This window comes from Patella vulgata, chromosome 7, assembly GCF_932274485.2.
Source record: "Patella vulgata chromosome 7, xgPatVulg1.2, whole genome shotgun sequence".
Lineage (NCBI taxonomy): Eukaryota > Metazoa > Mollusca > Gastropoda > Patellidae > Patella > Patella vulgata.
In genome coordinates this window covers 3,483,502-3,498,317 of record NC_065885.2, presented here as the reverse complement: position 1 = coordinate 3,498,317, position 14,816 = coordinate 3,483,502, and the positions used below count along the sequence as shown (strand labels likewise).

The following is a 14,816-nucleotide window of genomic DNA, read 5'->3' as shown; positions in this document are numbered from 1 at the left end:
GATATTAGTGAGATATACTCTAAGATATGATATTATTAAGATATAATTCTAAGATATGATATTAATAATATACACTTTAAGATATAATATTAATAATATATAATTCTAAGATATGATATTAATAAGATATAATTCTAAGATATGATATTAATAAGATATAATTCTAAGATATGATATTAATACGACATAATTCTAAGATATGATATTAATAAGATATAATTCTAAGATATGGTATTAATAAGATATAATTCTAGGGTAAGATAATTAATATTATATAGTATTATAGACAATATGTTATTTTGAAGACTCTGTACGGTATTTCACAGCAATTGAAAGTGTTGCAATACTGGCAACAATAGATGTGCTTAGTCGTTTGCACCTGGGCGTGCCGCTATCGCCGCACAATAAAAACATACACTCTTGCCAATTAAAATGTATATACTTCTCTCTTTGGTCAGTACATTTACACGTTTTTTTTATTATTTACAATGCAATTTAATTTCTGTGTTGATAAACACACTTTATAAACTTCACGCCAAACTTGACGGTGACCCCACCCCGGACCATCACGCCCCTCGCCACCCCTACCCTGCCCTACCTCCCTATTTTCTCATTTGCTTATTCTAGGGGATGCATATAGACCAGTTAAGTATTTCCCTCATTTGGATTGTCAAATAGATAATTTTAAAACATATTATTTTTACAACAAATAAATGAACAAGGTGTGGATACGTAAATATGTTTATTCACCAAATACCTTTTAACAGTCCCTTAAAGCAACAGCTGGTAAAGAACCACTCTCGTGGAGACTCACAATGCCTGAAAACAAAAGTAGAGTTGTTAACATAACTATGATATAGAGAGAGAGAGAGAGAGGAATGGGATTTAATGTCCAATCGACACAAAATAGGTAATTTCGGGACTAACATAAGGTTCAATTTTAAATTTTTCACTTGCGCAATAGGGTCGTTAGGAGGGAGAGAGAGAGAGAGAGAGAGAGGGAGAGTTTAACTGTTTAACTTTCCCTCAACACAAATAGGTCATTTCGGGACTAACATCAGGTTCAATTATTAAATTCTAATAATTCACTTGCGCAAAAGGTTCTTTCGTAGTTTGAGGAAACCACAAGACCGGGAAAAAACGCACAAGGTTGGACAGGCGACCTTACTCCTTGTCACGTACACGCAGGGAATCGATACCACACCATGTGACTCAATGACAGACCTTATGATTTAAAGCGCACGTGTTAGACCATTCGCCTCACCCCACCCCTTATGGTATACAACTACAATGAATATAATATTTTAAAAATACCAATCATAATATTATAAAGAAGCACCGCCCTCGATTCGTCACGTCATCGGCGCCATTTTGAAATTGTGACATCATATCAAAATCGATGTCCGTCTAAAGCATGCCAAGTTTCATGTCATTGTGCCTGAATTTTCAGGGCCTCGGGTTTCTTTTTTACTTAGAGTGTTGCCTAAAGAAGAGTGTCGTCTCAGGAAAAGTGGCGTCTCCGAGAGAAGATTGCCGCCCGTAGAAGCGTGTCGCCCCCCAGAAAAATGTCGCTCCTAGAAGAATGTCGCTCCTAGAAGAGTATCACCCCCTAGAAGAGTATTACCCCGTTAAGAGTGCCGCCCGTAGACGTGTATCGCCGCCTAGAAGAGTGTCGCTCCTAGAAGAGTATCACCCCCTAGAAGAGTATTACCCCATTAAGAGTGCCGCCCGTAGACGTGTATCGCCGCCTAGAAGAGTGTCGCTCCTAGAAGAGTATCACCCCCTAGAAGAGTATTACCCCTTTAAGAGTGCCGCCCGTAGACGTGTATCACCGCCTAGAAGAGTGTCGCTCCTAGAAGAGTATCACCCCCTAAAAGAGTATTACCCCTTTAAGAGTGCCGCCCGTAGACGTGTATCACCGCCTAGAAGAGTGTCGCTCCTAGAAGTGTAACGCCCCCTAGAAGAGAGACAACAAGAAGAGTACCAAGTCTCTGGAACACCATTTCCTGGTAGTTAAATCTGATTTCCAACTGATTTATAAACCACAAACCTGCTATTGCCGATTGTAATCCAGCGTTGTAATCACAGGCCACTTCACTGAACTCGTATCTTGTCCTATCATCTACATAACTATCATTTATATCTGGTCCTCCAACCAAGGCACCGTATAGAATCTGGGGATTAGGATCTGAAGAATGAAAGTTACTCCAGTCGCAGGTACCTTCTAGCGGACATGAGCTAGAATGAAAGGACATTTACAAGGACAAAAATAAATTGAAATAATTAAATGAAGGGAGAAGAGAGAAATGGGGTTTAACGTCTACTAGACACAAACTAGGTCATTTCGGGACTAACATATGGTTTAATTTTATTTCAATAATTCGCTTGCGCGTAGGGGTCTTTAGCAGTGGGAGGAAACCGGAGGACCCGGAAAAAACCCACGAGGTTGGACAGGCGACCCTACTCCTTGCCACGTACAACCGGGGATTCGAAACCACGCCAGTCGACTCAATGACAGATACAGCGCGCGCACGCTAACCATTCAGCCATCCCCCCTAAATGAAGGGAGGTTTTAACTTTATGATTGTCTAGTGCAACCTGGGAGCCACGGTGGTTAAGTGTGTAAGACGCTGCTGGCTCGCTATCCCGGTTGTTGCATGTTCGATCCCTGCATTGACCAAGAAAGTTAATCAGGATTTTCCGACGTGGTTTCCTATTGTCAGTGGTGCCTGACAAGGACAGCTGTCTAGTAAATCGGATGGGACGAAAAATCGAAGACCCGTGTATACATTGGCGTGCACGTAAAAGATCCCTTGGTAGTTGGAATTCGATATAAGAGCAGACCATAGTGCCACTGCCGGGCAAAATTTCCCTCATAGCACACTGTATGGCGTATGCCCGTCTTCATTAACCCAGTCGGAGCAGAACAGTAGGACATTAAACCCCATCTCATCTCATTTCAATGAAGACGGGTATATGCCATGCGTTATGCAATCAGGGACATTTGCTCGGACAAGGCTGTTTCCACCCACTAATCCTACATGAACTGGTGCGCCTTTAACTTTTTTCGAAAAGCGTTGCCCCCAAACAACAGCAATACTAGTAACAAGACAAGAAGTACTTGGCGGCCCCTGCCAGGGATCGTGGTTCAATAATTACCTTGAGGCGTGATGTGGACGCAGGGGATAACTGTTTGAGTAGCCAATGACATAACTCATGTTTAGTTTATTATCACCTAGTATATAGTTAATCTGTGATATAGCCCATTCTCTGTATTGGTTGGGGTTAATACCATCGTCAGCTGCCAACAAGGCTAGAAAAGCTGTATTAGCTGAAATATAAAACAGACGAAATTTCAAGTACTAATTTAAAGGGTTTAAAGAGACTTTATGGGTGATTAGATAGAGAGAGAGAGAGAGACAGAGAGAGAAATGGGGTTTAACGTCCACTCGACACAAACTAGGTCATTTCGGGACTAGCACATGGTTCAATTTTATTTCAATAGTTCGCTTGCGCGTAGGGGTCTTTAGCAGTGGGAGGAAACTGAAGGACCCGGAGAAAACCCACGAGGTTGGACAGGCGACCCTACTCATTGTCACGTACAACCGGAGAATCGAAACCACGTCAGTTGACTCAATGGCAAACCTTATGATACAGCGCGCACGCACTAACCATTCGGCTATCCACCCCACAGCCTACTGGCAGTAAGACCATTGCACCAGTGAAAGTAAGGAAGGTGCAAGTGTAAATTTCATGTAGTGTGATCATTGTGTTAATAAAATTACCAAATATTTATCTTCTTCATGCTTTAAAAAATTTAAAAATTGGTCAGGGTTTTGTTACCTGCATATCTTAAGGATCCCCATTCATCCCTGAAGGCCAATCCACAGGTAGTATAAGGTACGTCTCCTGACATCCAACTACTGAAGAAGTCGATTATCGCATTCTTATAGACTGCCTCTTGCGTGATTTCAAATAACATCAACTAAAACAAAATAAGGATAGAGCGTTGCATTATGTAAAATTTGTATGGAAAAGGATAAAACCGAGAGAGAGAGAGAGAGAGAGAGAGAGAGAGGGGATTTAACGCCCACTAGACACAAACTAGGTCATTTCGGGACTAACATATGGTTCAATTTTATTTCAGTAATTCGCCTGTGCGTAGGGGTGTTTAGCAGTGGGAGGAAACCGGCTGACCCGGAGAAAACCCACGAGGTTGGACAAGCGATATTACTCCTTGTCACGTACAGCCGGGGAATCGAAACCACGCCAGTTGACTCAATGACAGACCTTATGATATAGCGCGCACGTGCTAACCATTCGGCTATCCCTAACCCCCAAACGCTAATGAACTTACAAAGGGCTTAACGTCTCACTTTTCCGCACCAACCGGGCTAATGATGACGGGCAAACGAATGCCTGGACCGGGCTCCCTGCCAGACCCTCTGCCTTGTATTACTGACACGATGAAACCACATTGAAAAATAACGAGAAACCTTCTCGGCCAATGCACGAAACGCTCCCGGAACCTAATGTTAGAAGAACGGTTGCCCATAGGCGTAGGCTGTTTTCCAATTCTAACCTATTATCTGCCAAATAAAGGGGGCTGCGTTGGTATTACAATGGTCTCTTGACAAGAATTTCAAAGCTGGTTCATATGAACGGAGTGAAATGGAATGAGGTTTGACATCATTCATTTTGAGACCAATATTTTAATTAACATAAAGTACAATTTTATGGATACACAACTGCTGAGTTTAATACAATGCGACTCCCCAAAACACCAGACCAGTCTGTCGCTACGTATAATCAAAGGTTAAAAGTTTTAAATGTGTTTAATGTTATTTTAGTTGCATATTCTGTCTACTATTCACATACCTGTATCATTTGCTTGATAAAGATGAGAGTATCCTCGTGTAAACGTCGCTTAGTATCAAACTCAGTAATTGGGTATCCATAAAATTGTGCCTTGTGTTAATATGTTCAATTACTAATTAAATGTCTATCAAGTAACAACACGAGGGGGGATAATGTTAGCATAATATCCTTGTTTCCGCCTATTTCTTTGAATTCCATTATGTCAATGGTTATTTTAGGTGAACACCGGTGTTTATCGTCCCACCCGAAGAACTAGGCACATCTTCCATGTCATCCCCTGACAAGAGAGCCAGGATGGTTTGGTCACTATATGCATGCACCTAATTACAGATACATAGGCTAAGATCCACTGGGGACCAGTTGAATAAAATACCTGACACGCGGGTGCCTTTTCATCCCATGACTGTGCCCAAGGAACGAAGTTATCGAAATAAGATTTAGCCTCTGTTAAATAGTTATTGTCACCAGTAGCTTTATATAACCATACAGCAGCTACACACAGTTCATCACGATAACCACTAGATCTAAAAAAACAAAACAAGATAACACGGTCAAGTTCAGTCAGTATACCTAGTCCCCATACAGGTCTCAGACCAGTAATTATTTCCCCCTTTTCCGATGTACTTTGTATATTGTTGGCAATTCCTTCAATCTGGTAAAAATACAGATCTATATTTTGTTTCATGTTTTATACTTTCGATGGCCTCTACTACATGAAGATCTGGCCTGTTGTAGTGGGAGGTCGCGTCAGAGGTCAAACGATCGGCTTTTGACTCTATGAGGTCAGACCTTGATTAATCAATCAGCAGTAATTATTTCCCATGTATTTTGTAAATTGTAAATTTTCCACCCCTAGGCACCTTGGTCTAGATCGTTTTTTGCCAATGTTTAGTAAATATTCATGATTTTATAAGATTTTATAGTAATGTTAAAAACAACGTTCCAGGATGAAAAATGCCATAGATTTAAAGGCTGAAGTTGAATTAATAGTCGCAGCAGAGCAATAGGAGTGATTTACCTCCCTTGAATTGAGGAGTCGACGGTTAGTGGTCAGTGCCGGATTGAAATGAACAAAGACCTGGCAAGGAAAAATGCCAAAGAAGAAAACAAAAACTTTACTTGTAGAAGTCAGTCAGTGGATAGATACCAGTGTACGTTTTAGCATAGGTATATAAACTTATAGCTTCAGTCAGCAGTGTTTGGGAATAGGCAGCATCTGAAAGCAGTAATATATATAAACTTATAGAAGCAGTCAGCAGAGGTTGGGAATAGGCAGCATCTGAAAGCAGTAATATATATAAACTTATAGCAGCAGTCAGCAGAGTTTGGGAATAGGCAGCATCTGAAAGCAGTAATATATATAAACGTATAGCAGCAGTCAGCAGTGTTTGGGGAATAGGCAGCACCTGAAAGCAGTAATATATATAAACTTATAGCAGCAGTCAGCAGAGTTTGGGAATAGGCAGCATCTGAAAGCAGTAATATATATAAACGTATAGCAGCAGTCAGCAGTGTTTGGGAATAGGTAACACCTGATACATTAATATATGAACTTATAGCAGCACCTGAAAGCAGTAATATATAAAATGGGAGATTCAAGTTCAATCTAAATGACCACAGTTAGGAAGAGAATTGACTAATTCAACACAGATGCAGAACGAGACATAATCTTCTTCACCAGGTTCCTTTCACTAACACAGATCTATCATTGCGTCAAGCAGCGTGGTCTTAATCCCATGATTGTTGAATGTTCGTGACAATGAGTAGGGTCGCATGGCTAACATATTGAGTCTTTGTCACTGTCTTCCCGTTTTTGTCCCTGTACTCCGGTTTTTGTTCTTGTGCACTGGTTCTGGTTTTTGTTCTTGTGCATTGGATCTGGTTTTTGTTCCGGAATTATTGAAATGAAAATGAACTGGATTTTTGGTGAGTGGAATTTAAACCCCATTTCTCTGTGGAAAGGGGAATAACTTTGTGTAAGCTCATTATCAGCTTTTCCCACATTCGTTGACACGTATTTTTTTAAAGATTTTATCCTGTAAAGGTTAGAATCAATTAAATGACCATATCCTTTCGGGAGCTTGTCTGGGATATCACTTTCGAGAGGGCTAATATGTAGCCCAGGCATGTTCTTGCATGTTCTTCAAACCTTTTCTGCAAACACGTACCTCACTTTTGTGGAAGCAGACGTAAACTACTAATCAGTAAACATGCTAGTTATTAATTCGATTGACCCCTACCTTCAAGTTGAAAGACAATTGACCCAGCAGCCAATGCAGCGGCTGTTTCTCCTGCTACATCACTTCCTTTAACACTTGTGGTGAGTTTATATGCTGGACGGTATATCGTCATATCTTCAGGTCGTCCCCAATAATTGTGATCTGCTTCTGGATCCCCAACCTGCGAGAGAGAAGAGAAATGGGGTTTAACGTCCATTCGATATAAATAGGGTCATTTCGGGACTAACATATGGTTCAATTTATTTAGCTGTGGAGAAAATTGGGGATACCTGGATAGGCGGTCATACAGCGAGTCCATACAAGTGTGGAAACTAAACCAGTCCACTTGAATCAGTGACAAATTCTGTGATCTAAATCCACCCACCGCGCTTCTTTCCAACCTACAAATAATGTGGAGTGAATGACTATAACGCTGGTTCAAGCATATTTTAAATCAAAACCTTTTGAATTTCAAGGAAAGTTTGTCCGTTTTTTATCTTTCATTGTAGGAGACACTAGCGTTTTTAAAATATTGTGATATATTTATTGTTAACGCATAACGACAAGGAGTATAACAGTAGGGTTTTTAAAATATTGTGATATATTTATTATTAACGTACAGCGGCAATAGTCTAGGCATTTGGATTAGATCAAAAATCAAGGTCTATCTGCGAATTGGAATGCGAAAAGAAAGCGAAACCTTCATAAACCTCTCATAATATCTGGGAAGGCCCCACATTATGATCGCTTACCTCCCCTTGACCATATCGACTCTGCGTTGATTTACTGGTAATCATCTTTTCGTGTTTGTTCTTGGTTTGGCGCGTATTCAATAAAAGGAACAAGGCTCCGATCGACACGCGCGGTCAATTACTGAGCATGACAGTTTCACTAAGGCTCCAATCGACACGCATGTTTAATTGAGCACCACAGTTTCACCAAGACTTTGATGACGTCATGGTTCATAATGGCAGCTTCCTGGGTTACAGTACTTCCGTACTGGGAGGAAAAACTATATAATAAATTACCTGATAATAATATTCTTGTGCATCCGGATTCCAACATTTTAAAAAATAATCCAGTGGCCATTTGATGGATTTGTACATGTTATCCAGTTCTTCAGCGGCCATATAAGCATCTCCGAATCTCTCCAATCCCCAAATCAACATAGTTGTGGCAGACGCCATAGGAAGATTAAATTTGACAAAATCTCCAGCTAAAATTGAATTATTACGTCATTTAAGATAAATACAAATATTCAAGTCTCTGGCCCCTGTTTCTCGAAATCTTAACTAAAGATAAAATCCAAATTTTAGTAGATACTTCAATTGTCTACAAAAGTTACGTGAGCATTCAAGCATATAGTCTAAAATCAATCGTAGAAAAAATCCTACGTGGGTTTTCCAAGCGTGTAGGATAAAATGAACCGTAGGTTTTCATCCATATCGTTTAAAATCGACCGTAGGATCTAATCCATACAGTCTAAAATCAACCTACGGTTAATCCATATAGTCTAAAATCAACCGTAGGTTCTAATCCATACAGTCTAAAATCAACCTACGGTTAATCCATATAGTCTAAGATCAACCGTAGGTTCTAATCCATACAGTCTAAAATTAACCGTAGGTTTTAATCCATACAGTCAAAGACAACCGTAGATTCTAATCCATACAGTCTAAAATCAACCTACGGTTAATCCATATAGTCTAAAATCAACCGTAGGTTCTAATCCATACAGTCTAAAATCAACCGTAGGTTCTAATCCATACAGTCAAAGACAACCGTAGATAAAATCTTACGTGAGCGTTCAAGCATGTAGGCTAAAATCCACTATAAATAAAATCATAAAGTCTAAAGTTTACCGTAGGTTTTCAACCATACAGACTAAAACTTAACCGTCGGTTTTCATCCATATAGTCTAAAATTTAACCGTCGGTTTTCATCTATATAGTCTAAAATCAAACGTAGGTTTTCATACGTATAGTCTAAAATTAAACGTAGGTTTTAATCCATACAGCCTAAAACCAAACTTAGGTTTTCAGCAATACAGCTCAAATTTAATGATAAAATTTAATCCATACAGTCCTAAAACAACCCTGGGTTTTAATCCAAACAGTCTAAAAACAACCGTAGATAAAATCTTATGTAAGCTTTCATAGTCTAAAATCCATGTATATACAAACGTATCCGTCCTTCCTTCCGTGCGATACCCCTAGTCCTAACTCAAAACTACAATAGGAACAACATTTTAAGAGACTATAAAAACCTCTTACCATCATACCAACCACCTGTTAGATCTTCACCATTTGTTCCAACATCATCAAGGGCTGAGTCGTTTCTATAAGGTATGCGATTATCACTAGGCAAGGCTCCCGATCTCTGAGCCTCGAAGAACAGTATAGATTTTTCCAACACACTATCATAGTCGAACACATTGTCTGGAAAAACAAATATATTGAAGAAAAAGGTCCAAAATAACGAGTTCATTTCGGTCAGACAACTTATAAAACCTCGAGGGATTTCTCCGGGTCTTCCTGTTTCTCCCCACAGTTAAAGACAGCGAACTATACGTTAGTTCCGAAATGATCTAGTTTGTATCGAGTGCACATTAAACCCGCGTCTCTGTGACTCTTAGACACATTGACAATATATTTATTACTTGGTATATCAATGTTATCATCCTGGACCGGACCATTACTTAGTTGTTCTAATTCACGTTACCTTTTTTAATATTTCATAAAGCCTATATTAAAGAACTAACAATAGGTTTATGACGTAGGATCACATGATAAATGTGTGATAAACATACTATAGACCGGGAAGCAGCATACAACGAAATGCACCAACATGACCACGCACATACTAAATTTACGCTGACTATCTGCATCTACAATTAGTTCCGCTTGAGAACAGACACCAAGCTAAATGGCCGACATTTTAAGTGTGAAATTGACGATTTTAGTCGAAGACGCTAAGTATATTTAGAGTATTATATATTTGCTTTTATTTAATGAAATTGAAACGGTTTAGGGGTCATTTTGTGTATAACAGATGTGAAACGGAGTAGGGCTGCATTACAAAACGGTTGAAGTAAAGTACACAGTTCTCTGTGTGCAGAATGGACCACGCATTGTGCTTCGAGGGAAATTTAGCCAACGGTCACTGGTTCCTTTACGTGCATGCCAACGTGTACATAGGAAGTGAAATGAAATGTAATTGAGAGAGAGAGAGAGAGAGAGAGGGAGAGAGAGAGAGAGAGATATAATTGAGTATATCTAACCATAAAAACTGAAAGTTGATTTTTAAATTAATGAGAGAGAGAGAGAGAGAGAGAGAGAGAGAGAATCTATCTTCCTAACATGTTTCTACATACCGGGCTAATGAAATCAGACACACGTCACACATTGTGCTATGAGGGAAATATTGCCCAGACAGCGGTGCTGCGGTCAATTCTTATTTCAAATTCCAACTACCAAGGGATCTTTTACGTGAACATCTAAACGAGAAGATGCTGTTCCTTGGCAGCTACTCCGTCTCGCACCACTGACCAGGGGATATTACGTTGTAACATCGGGATCGAACCCGTTGCTTCTGGTTAAGTAGGCCATCGCCTTATTCGATGTCAGCAGGAACTTAAAAAATTCAAAAATACAAAGAAATCGCAATACCTGTGGTATCATCTGTGACAATATTTTCAGTTACTGCCGTAGTTGCAACTGTCGTTGTCGTTGCTATTGTTGCAGAAACAGTTGTTGTTGTCGTTGGCGTAACAGTAGTCGTAGTTGTTGAAGCTGCAGTAGTCGTTTCAGAAACTGGATTGACATTCTTGGTGCCCAAATTTGGGATAAATGTGATTGTGGCCGTGGGCAGCAGATTATAGTTGGTAAAACCTTGGAAGCCTGGACAAACCTGTGATCCAGCCGCTACCACTGTGTTGTAGTCGATGTCCTTGATGACGAAATCACGCTTGCCGTTCTGGCTCTCGAGAATACCGCTCCAGACCTATAACAAATATGGCTGCTTTCATGGAAGACTAAATCAAATGGGAGAACAGAAATAAAATGTCCTGCGTTCCAGATCTGGGGAACCACGTCGGAAAAGACCGATGAAGTTCCTCGGGTAACACAGAGGGATTTTGATATATAACATCCCATCGGATTTTAAATTATGTACACCAAACAAATTATGCACACTAAACAAATTATGCACACCAAACAAACTGTTCACACCAAACAAATTTTACTTACGTTAAGTGAATTAACATCTTGGTCGAAGCGAATGTTCACGATCCAGCCATCCATACCGGCAGGGGCGGTAAAGCAAGTCTCGGCAACAAATCCTCCATACCAATAATTCCACACGGTCAGGGTCAAATGGGTTTCAGCCCCTTCACTAACACCAGTCAGACACAGAATAAATCCACTTAATCTAATTATATATAATATATATCCAAAATATAGAACCATTTCATGTTAACAGATTCATAATATACGTACTGTATATATTTAATTCTAATCACGTGTTTATTAACCCATGTGGATACAATGTCGATATACGCCGGCTAATTTTTCTTTGATCTTTAAAAAGATGCAACCTGTCAATCATTATTAAATGTTGCACTGTTAACATTTTTTTTAAATTATTGAAAAAGAAAAGATGAATAGAAATCAACATATCGCATATTTTGTGGTGTTGGGTTTTGTTTATTTAGATAAGGATAAAAATAGAAAATGATACATACAATAATACGAAATTTTAGTTTAAAAAAATCCCCTTTAATGTTTCCTGGGTCGTTTTAAAAAGAGAGAGAGAGCATATGTTTGTGACCCGGGTTCACGGGAGATTGCTGAATTAGAAATAACCCTCGATTTTATTGTCGCCGCCCTGCTGATGTTTTGTGCAGTATAAAAAAGGATTTTTTCTCGTTATTACTAAATATGGTGACTGCAGTATATAGAAAACTTCAAAGGTTATATTGATGTAGGTAATTAATATTAATGACCAATTATCATATGACGGCGAATGTATTTTTTCTACCTGTACGGCTAAATCTATTTGTTGAGGCCAGCTCAATTTTTGCCAAGGTCGTTGACATGTAAATAAGGTTAGGGCACGTGTTTGTTGGCGAGATAGTAGGTCCAGGGTTATGGTAATAGTTGGGATTAACGCTAGCGAAAAATTTACCTGGCCTTATCATTTAGCACTAATCCTGACTGTACAGTAAGCGCTGACTCACTACACTTCCAATGGGGCTAACGAAGTGGGGCATACGCCATACAGTGTGCTATGAGGGAAATTTTACCCGGATAGCGACACTACGGCCTACTCTAATACCGAATTTAAACTGTCAGAGGTTCTTTTACGCGTAGGTCAACGTGTACACGGAATATCGGTTTTCGCCCTGCATCACTGACAATGAAGACCACTCCAAAAATTCCGATGAACTTTCATAAGGATAACGGGACCTCCAGGTTAGAGGAAGAGAATTGGGGTTTAACGTCCACTTGCTTGCTCGTAGAGGTCTTTAGCAGTGAAAGGAAACCGAAGGACCCCGAGAAAACCCACGAGGTTGGATAGGCGACCAGTTGACTCAATGACAAACCTTATGATACAGCGCGCACGTGCTAACCATTTGGCCATCCAACCACCCTTCCAGGTTAGATATTCGGCGTCTTACTCACTGAGCCACCGTAGCTCCGAATAGTGCAATCAAATAAACAGAGTAAATTTATCCGTTATCGTACGATACTGTCAATAGTGACATCAGCTAAATTTTATTGTCAACGTTTTTCATTGCAAAAAATTAAGCATCCTTTTTATATTGCAAAGACGTGCGGAAACAACAGTTTTTCATTCATAAAAAACTTCAATAGTGAATGATCGTAAACAATGTTAATTAAAAAAAAAATCTTTCGGTCAAGGGTCCTTGATTCAGGAACAAAAGTGCAAGTGCATGTATAAAAACATATATACAATTTTATTTTCTGTTCTTGAGGAAAAACCTATTTTAAAAATTTTTGCTTCTAATTGTTTAAGGAAAAAGAATAATTTGAAAACCAATAGCACGTGGTTGCACAGTAATTCAAAAACTTTAGTTCCAAATTTTTAAGTTTTGAAATTTTAAATATACATTATACAAGAGGTAAATCTTCTTATTACAGGTCTTTCTTTAGGCCTGAAATGTTAACTTAATTATTAATTAGACATTAATTAACATGAAAAGACCTTAAAGGACAATATTAGCGTCAGTCATTATCACATATATATGTGATAAAACCGGTCAAACGCGTTCCAAATATTTTAACACAGAGATCATTGCTACGATAGATGTGTAATGAAGGTTTAAAAAAAAGTGACGAAAGCAAAAGGAGAACACGAGTTATCCTTCTATATAACTGACTGACGTGACGAGTGATAACAGATACATGGGCGAGTTTCTGCTCACTAATAATTCCGTGGAAGAATAAAAGTTGATATGTGAGCAGGGCCATAACTAGCTCAGAGCAACGGCGGGTGTGTTTGTGTGTGTGTGGGTGTGGGGGGGGGGTGTTCTCGGTGAGTGTATGTGAGACTGTAAGAGGAAATCTAACAATTCAAAAAAATAATTGAATGTCACTAGATAAGAGAAAACTAGAAATAGTCCGTACATTCACTTGTTTTTATTCATTCTATACATGATAATGCACGGACTGTCTATTTTTCTCGTTTTCTCTTATCTAGTGACAGTCAACTATTTTTTTGAATTGTAAGATATCCTCTCGTGCGCGGTCCCGTATAACAACTTTTGGTCTTCGAAGGAATTTAAACAAAGCATAGTTTATCAAGAGCCCGAAGAACGGAAATTTAAAAAAAATATAAAGATACGTTATGTAAGATTTAGATGAAGCGCTATTCATTCAACTATAATAGCTCAAAAATAGATAATGCAAAATGAATATAATGAAAATTTTATTCAAATAACTCTATTGCGAGCGAAGATATTAGCCTTTGGAGATTTGACAAGACGTGTGCAATAATTTCAACCACCGTACTGGCTGTTCGAAGCTACGCCCCGCTCCTCCATTTTTAACTTAAATCAAAATATGGCTCAACTTTTCTAATCTATTTAGTATCGGAGAAATCCGATGTCATCAAGAGTTGATTATGGCCTGGATAAGTTAATTAATGTCTAATTAATAATTTAGAAAACATTTCAGGCGTAAAGAAAGATCTGCAATAGGCAGATTTACCTCTTGTATAATGTATGTTTAAATTGGTGTGGCCTAAATTTAAAACATATAATGAGACGAAGACTCAATATTCAAAAAAAAAAAAAAAAAAAAAAAAAAAAAAAATTGAACGGATATTTGTACGCGGAACGTGTTGGGGAAAATGCAGTAGAATGTGAAAAAAATATAAAAGTGTGAATGAAATTAATAAAGAAGTAAACTTACATTAACAAATTCATCGCTGTTGATAAATATAAAAATGACCCGATAAAACCAATCGCTCCAAGTTCCCGATCGCTAACAGCTAAACCAATGTTCGATTTCATGGTATTTATATAGTATATAGGTAATTATGTTATTGGATTGGATTACTGATGAATATTATACCTAAACATATTTTTATTTTCAGGTGCGAAGCGTGTAATGTCGTTTGTAAGCAGGTTCTGTTTTTGGATCAATATGAATGAATGGAATTATCAACAGATATAATGCTAAATTCCCACAAAATAAT

General features: G+C 38.7%; 1 protein-coding gene across 2 annotated transcripts; it reads right to left on the bottom strand.

The window, feature by feature from the left end:
* Window positions 1-730: 730 nt before the first annotated feature.
* LOC126827403 (endoglucanase E-4) lies at window positions 731-14,596 on the bottom strand. 2 transcript variants are annotated; one of them, XM_050556706.2, is made up of 11 exons: window positions 11,345-11,531; window positions 10,766-11,099; window positions 9,371-9,535; window positions 8,126-8,313; window positions 7,119-7,278; window positions 5,998-6,094; window positions 5,252-5,402; window positions 3,844-3,985; window positions 3,160-3,331; window positions 2,051-2,238; window positions 731-819 (listed from the first exon to the last, which is right to left on the bottom strand). In XM_050556706.2, exons 1-11 carry the CDS (start codon window positions 11,396-11,398, stop codon window positions 761-763), a joined length of 1,710 nt encoding a protein of 569 aa, XP_050412663.1. In that variant the 5' UTR covers window positions 11,399-11,531; the 3' UTR covers window positions 731-760. The 2 variants fall into 2 exon arrangements, with proteins under 2 accessions (XP_050412663.1, XP_050412664.1); XM_050556707.2 differs by lacking the exons at window positions 731-819; window positions 2,051-2,238; window positions 3,160-3,331; window positions 5,998-6,094 and adding an exon at window positions 14,531-14,596 and having other exon boundaries at window positions 3,846-3,985; window positions 11,345-11,525.
* Window positions 14,597-14,816: the final 220 nt, after the last annotated feature.

What these genes read in the sequence shown, in the direction of transcription:
- LOC126827403 (XM_050556706.2), bottom strand. Translation starts at nt 11,398, where the DNA reads ATGGATGGCTGGATCGTGAACATTCGCTTCGACCAAGATGTTAATTCA. An exon ending in AACAGGTGGTTGGTATGATG is followed by an intron (nt 8,314 to 9,370) that starts GTAAGAGGTTTT and finishes ATTCAATTTTAG; the next exon opens with CTGGAGATTTTGTCAAATTT. An exon ending in ATTACAATCGGCAATAGCAG is followed by an intron (nt 820 to 2,050) that starts GTTTGTGGTTTA and finishes TTTTGTTTTCAG; the next exon opens with GCATTGTGAGTCTCCACGAG.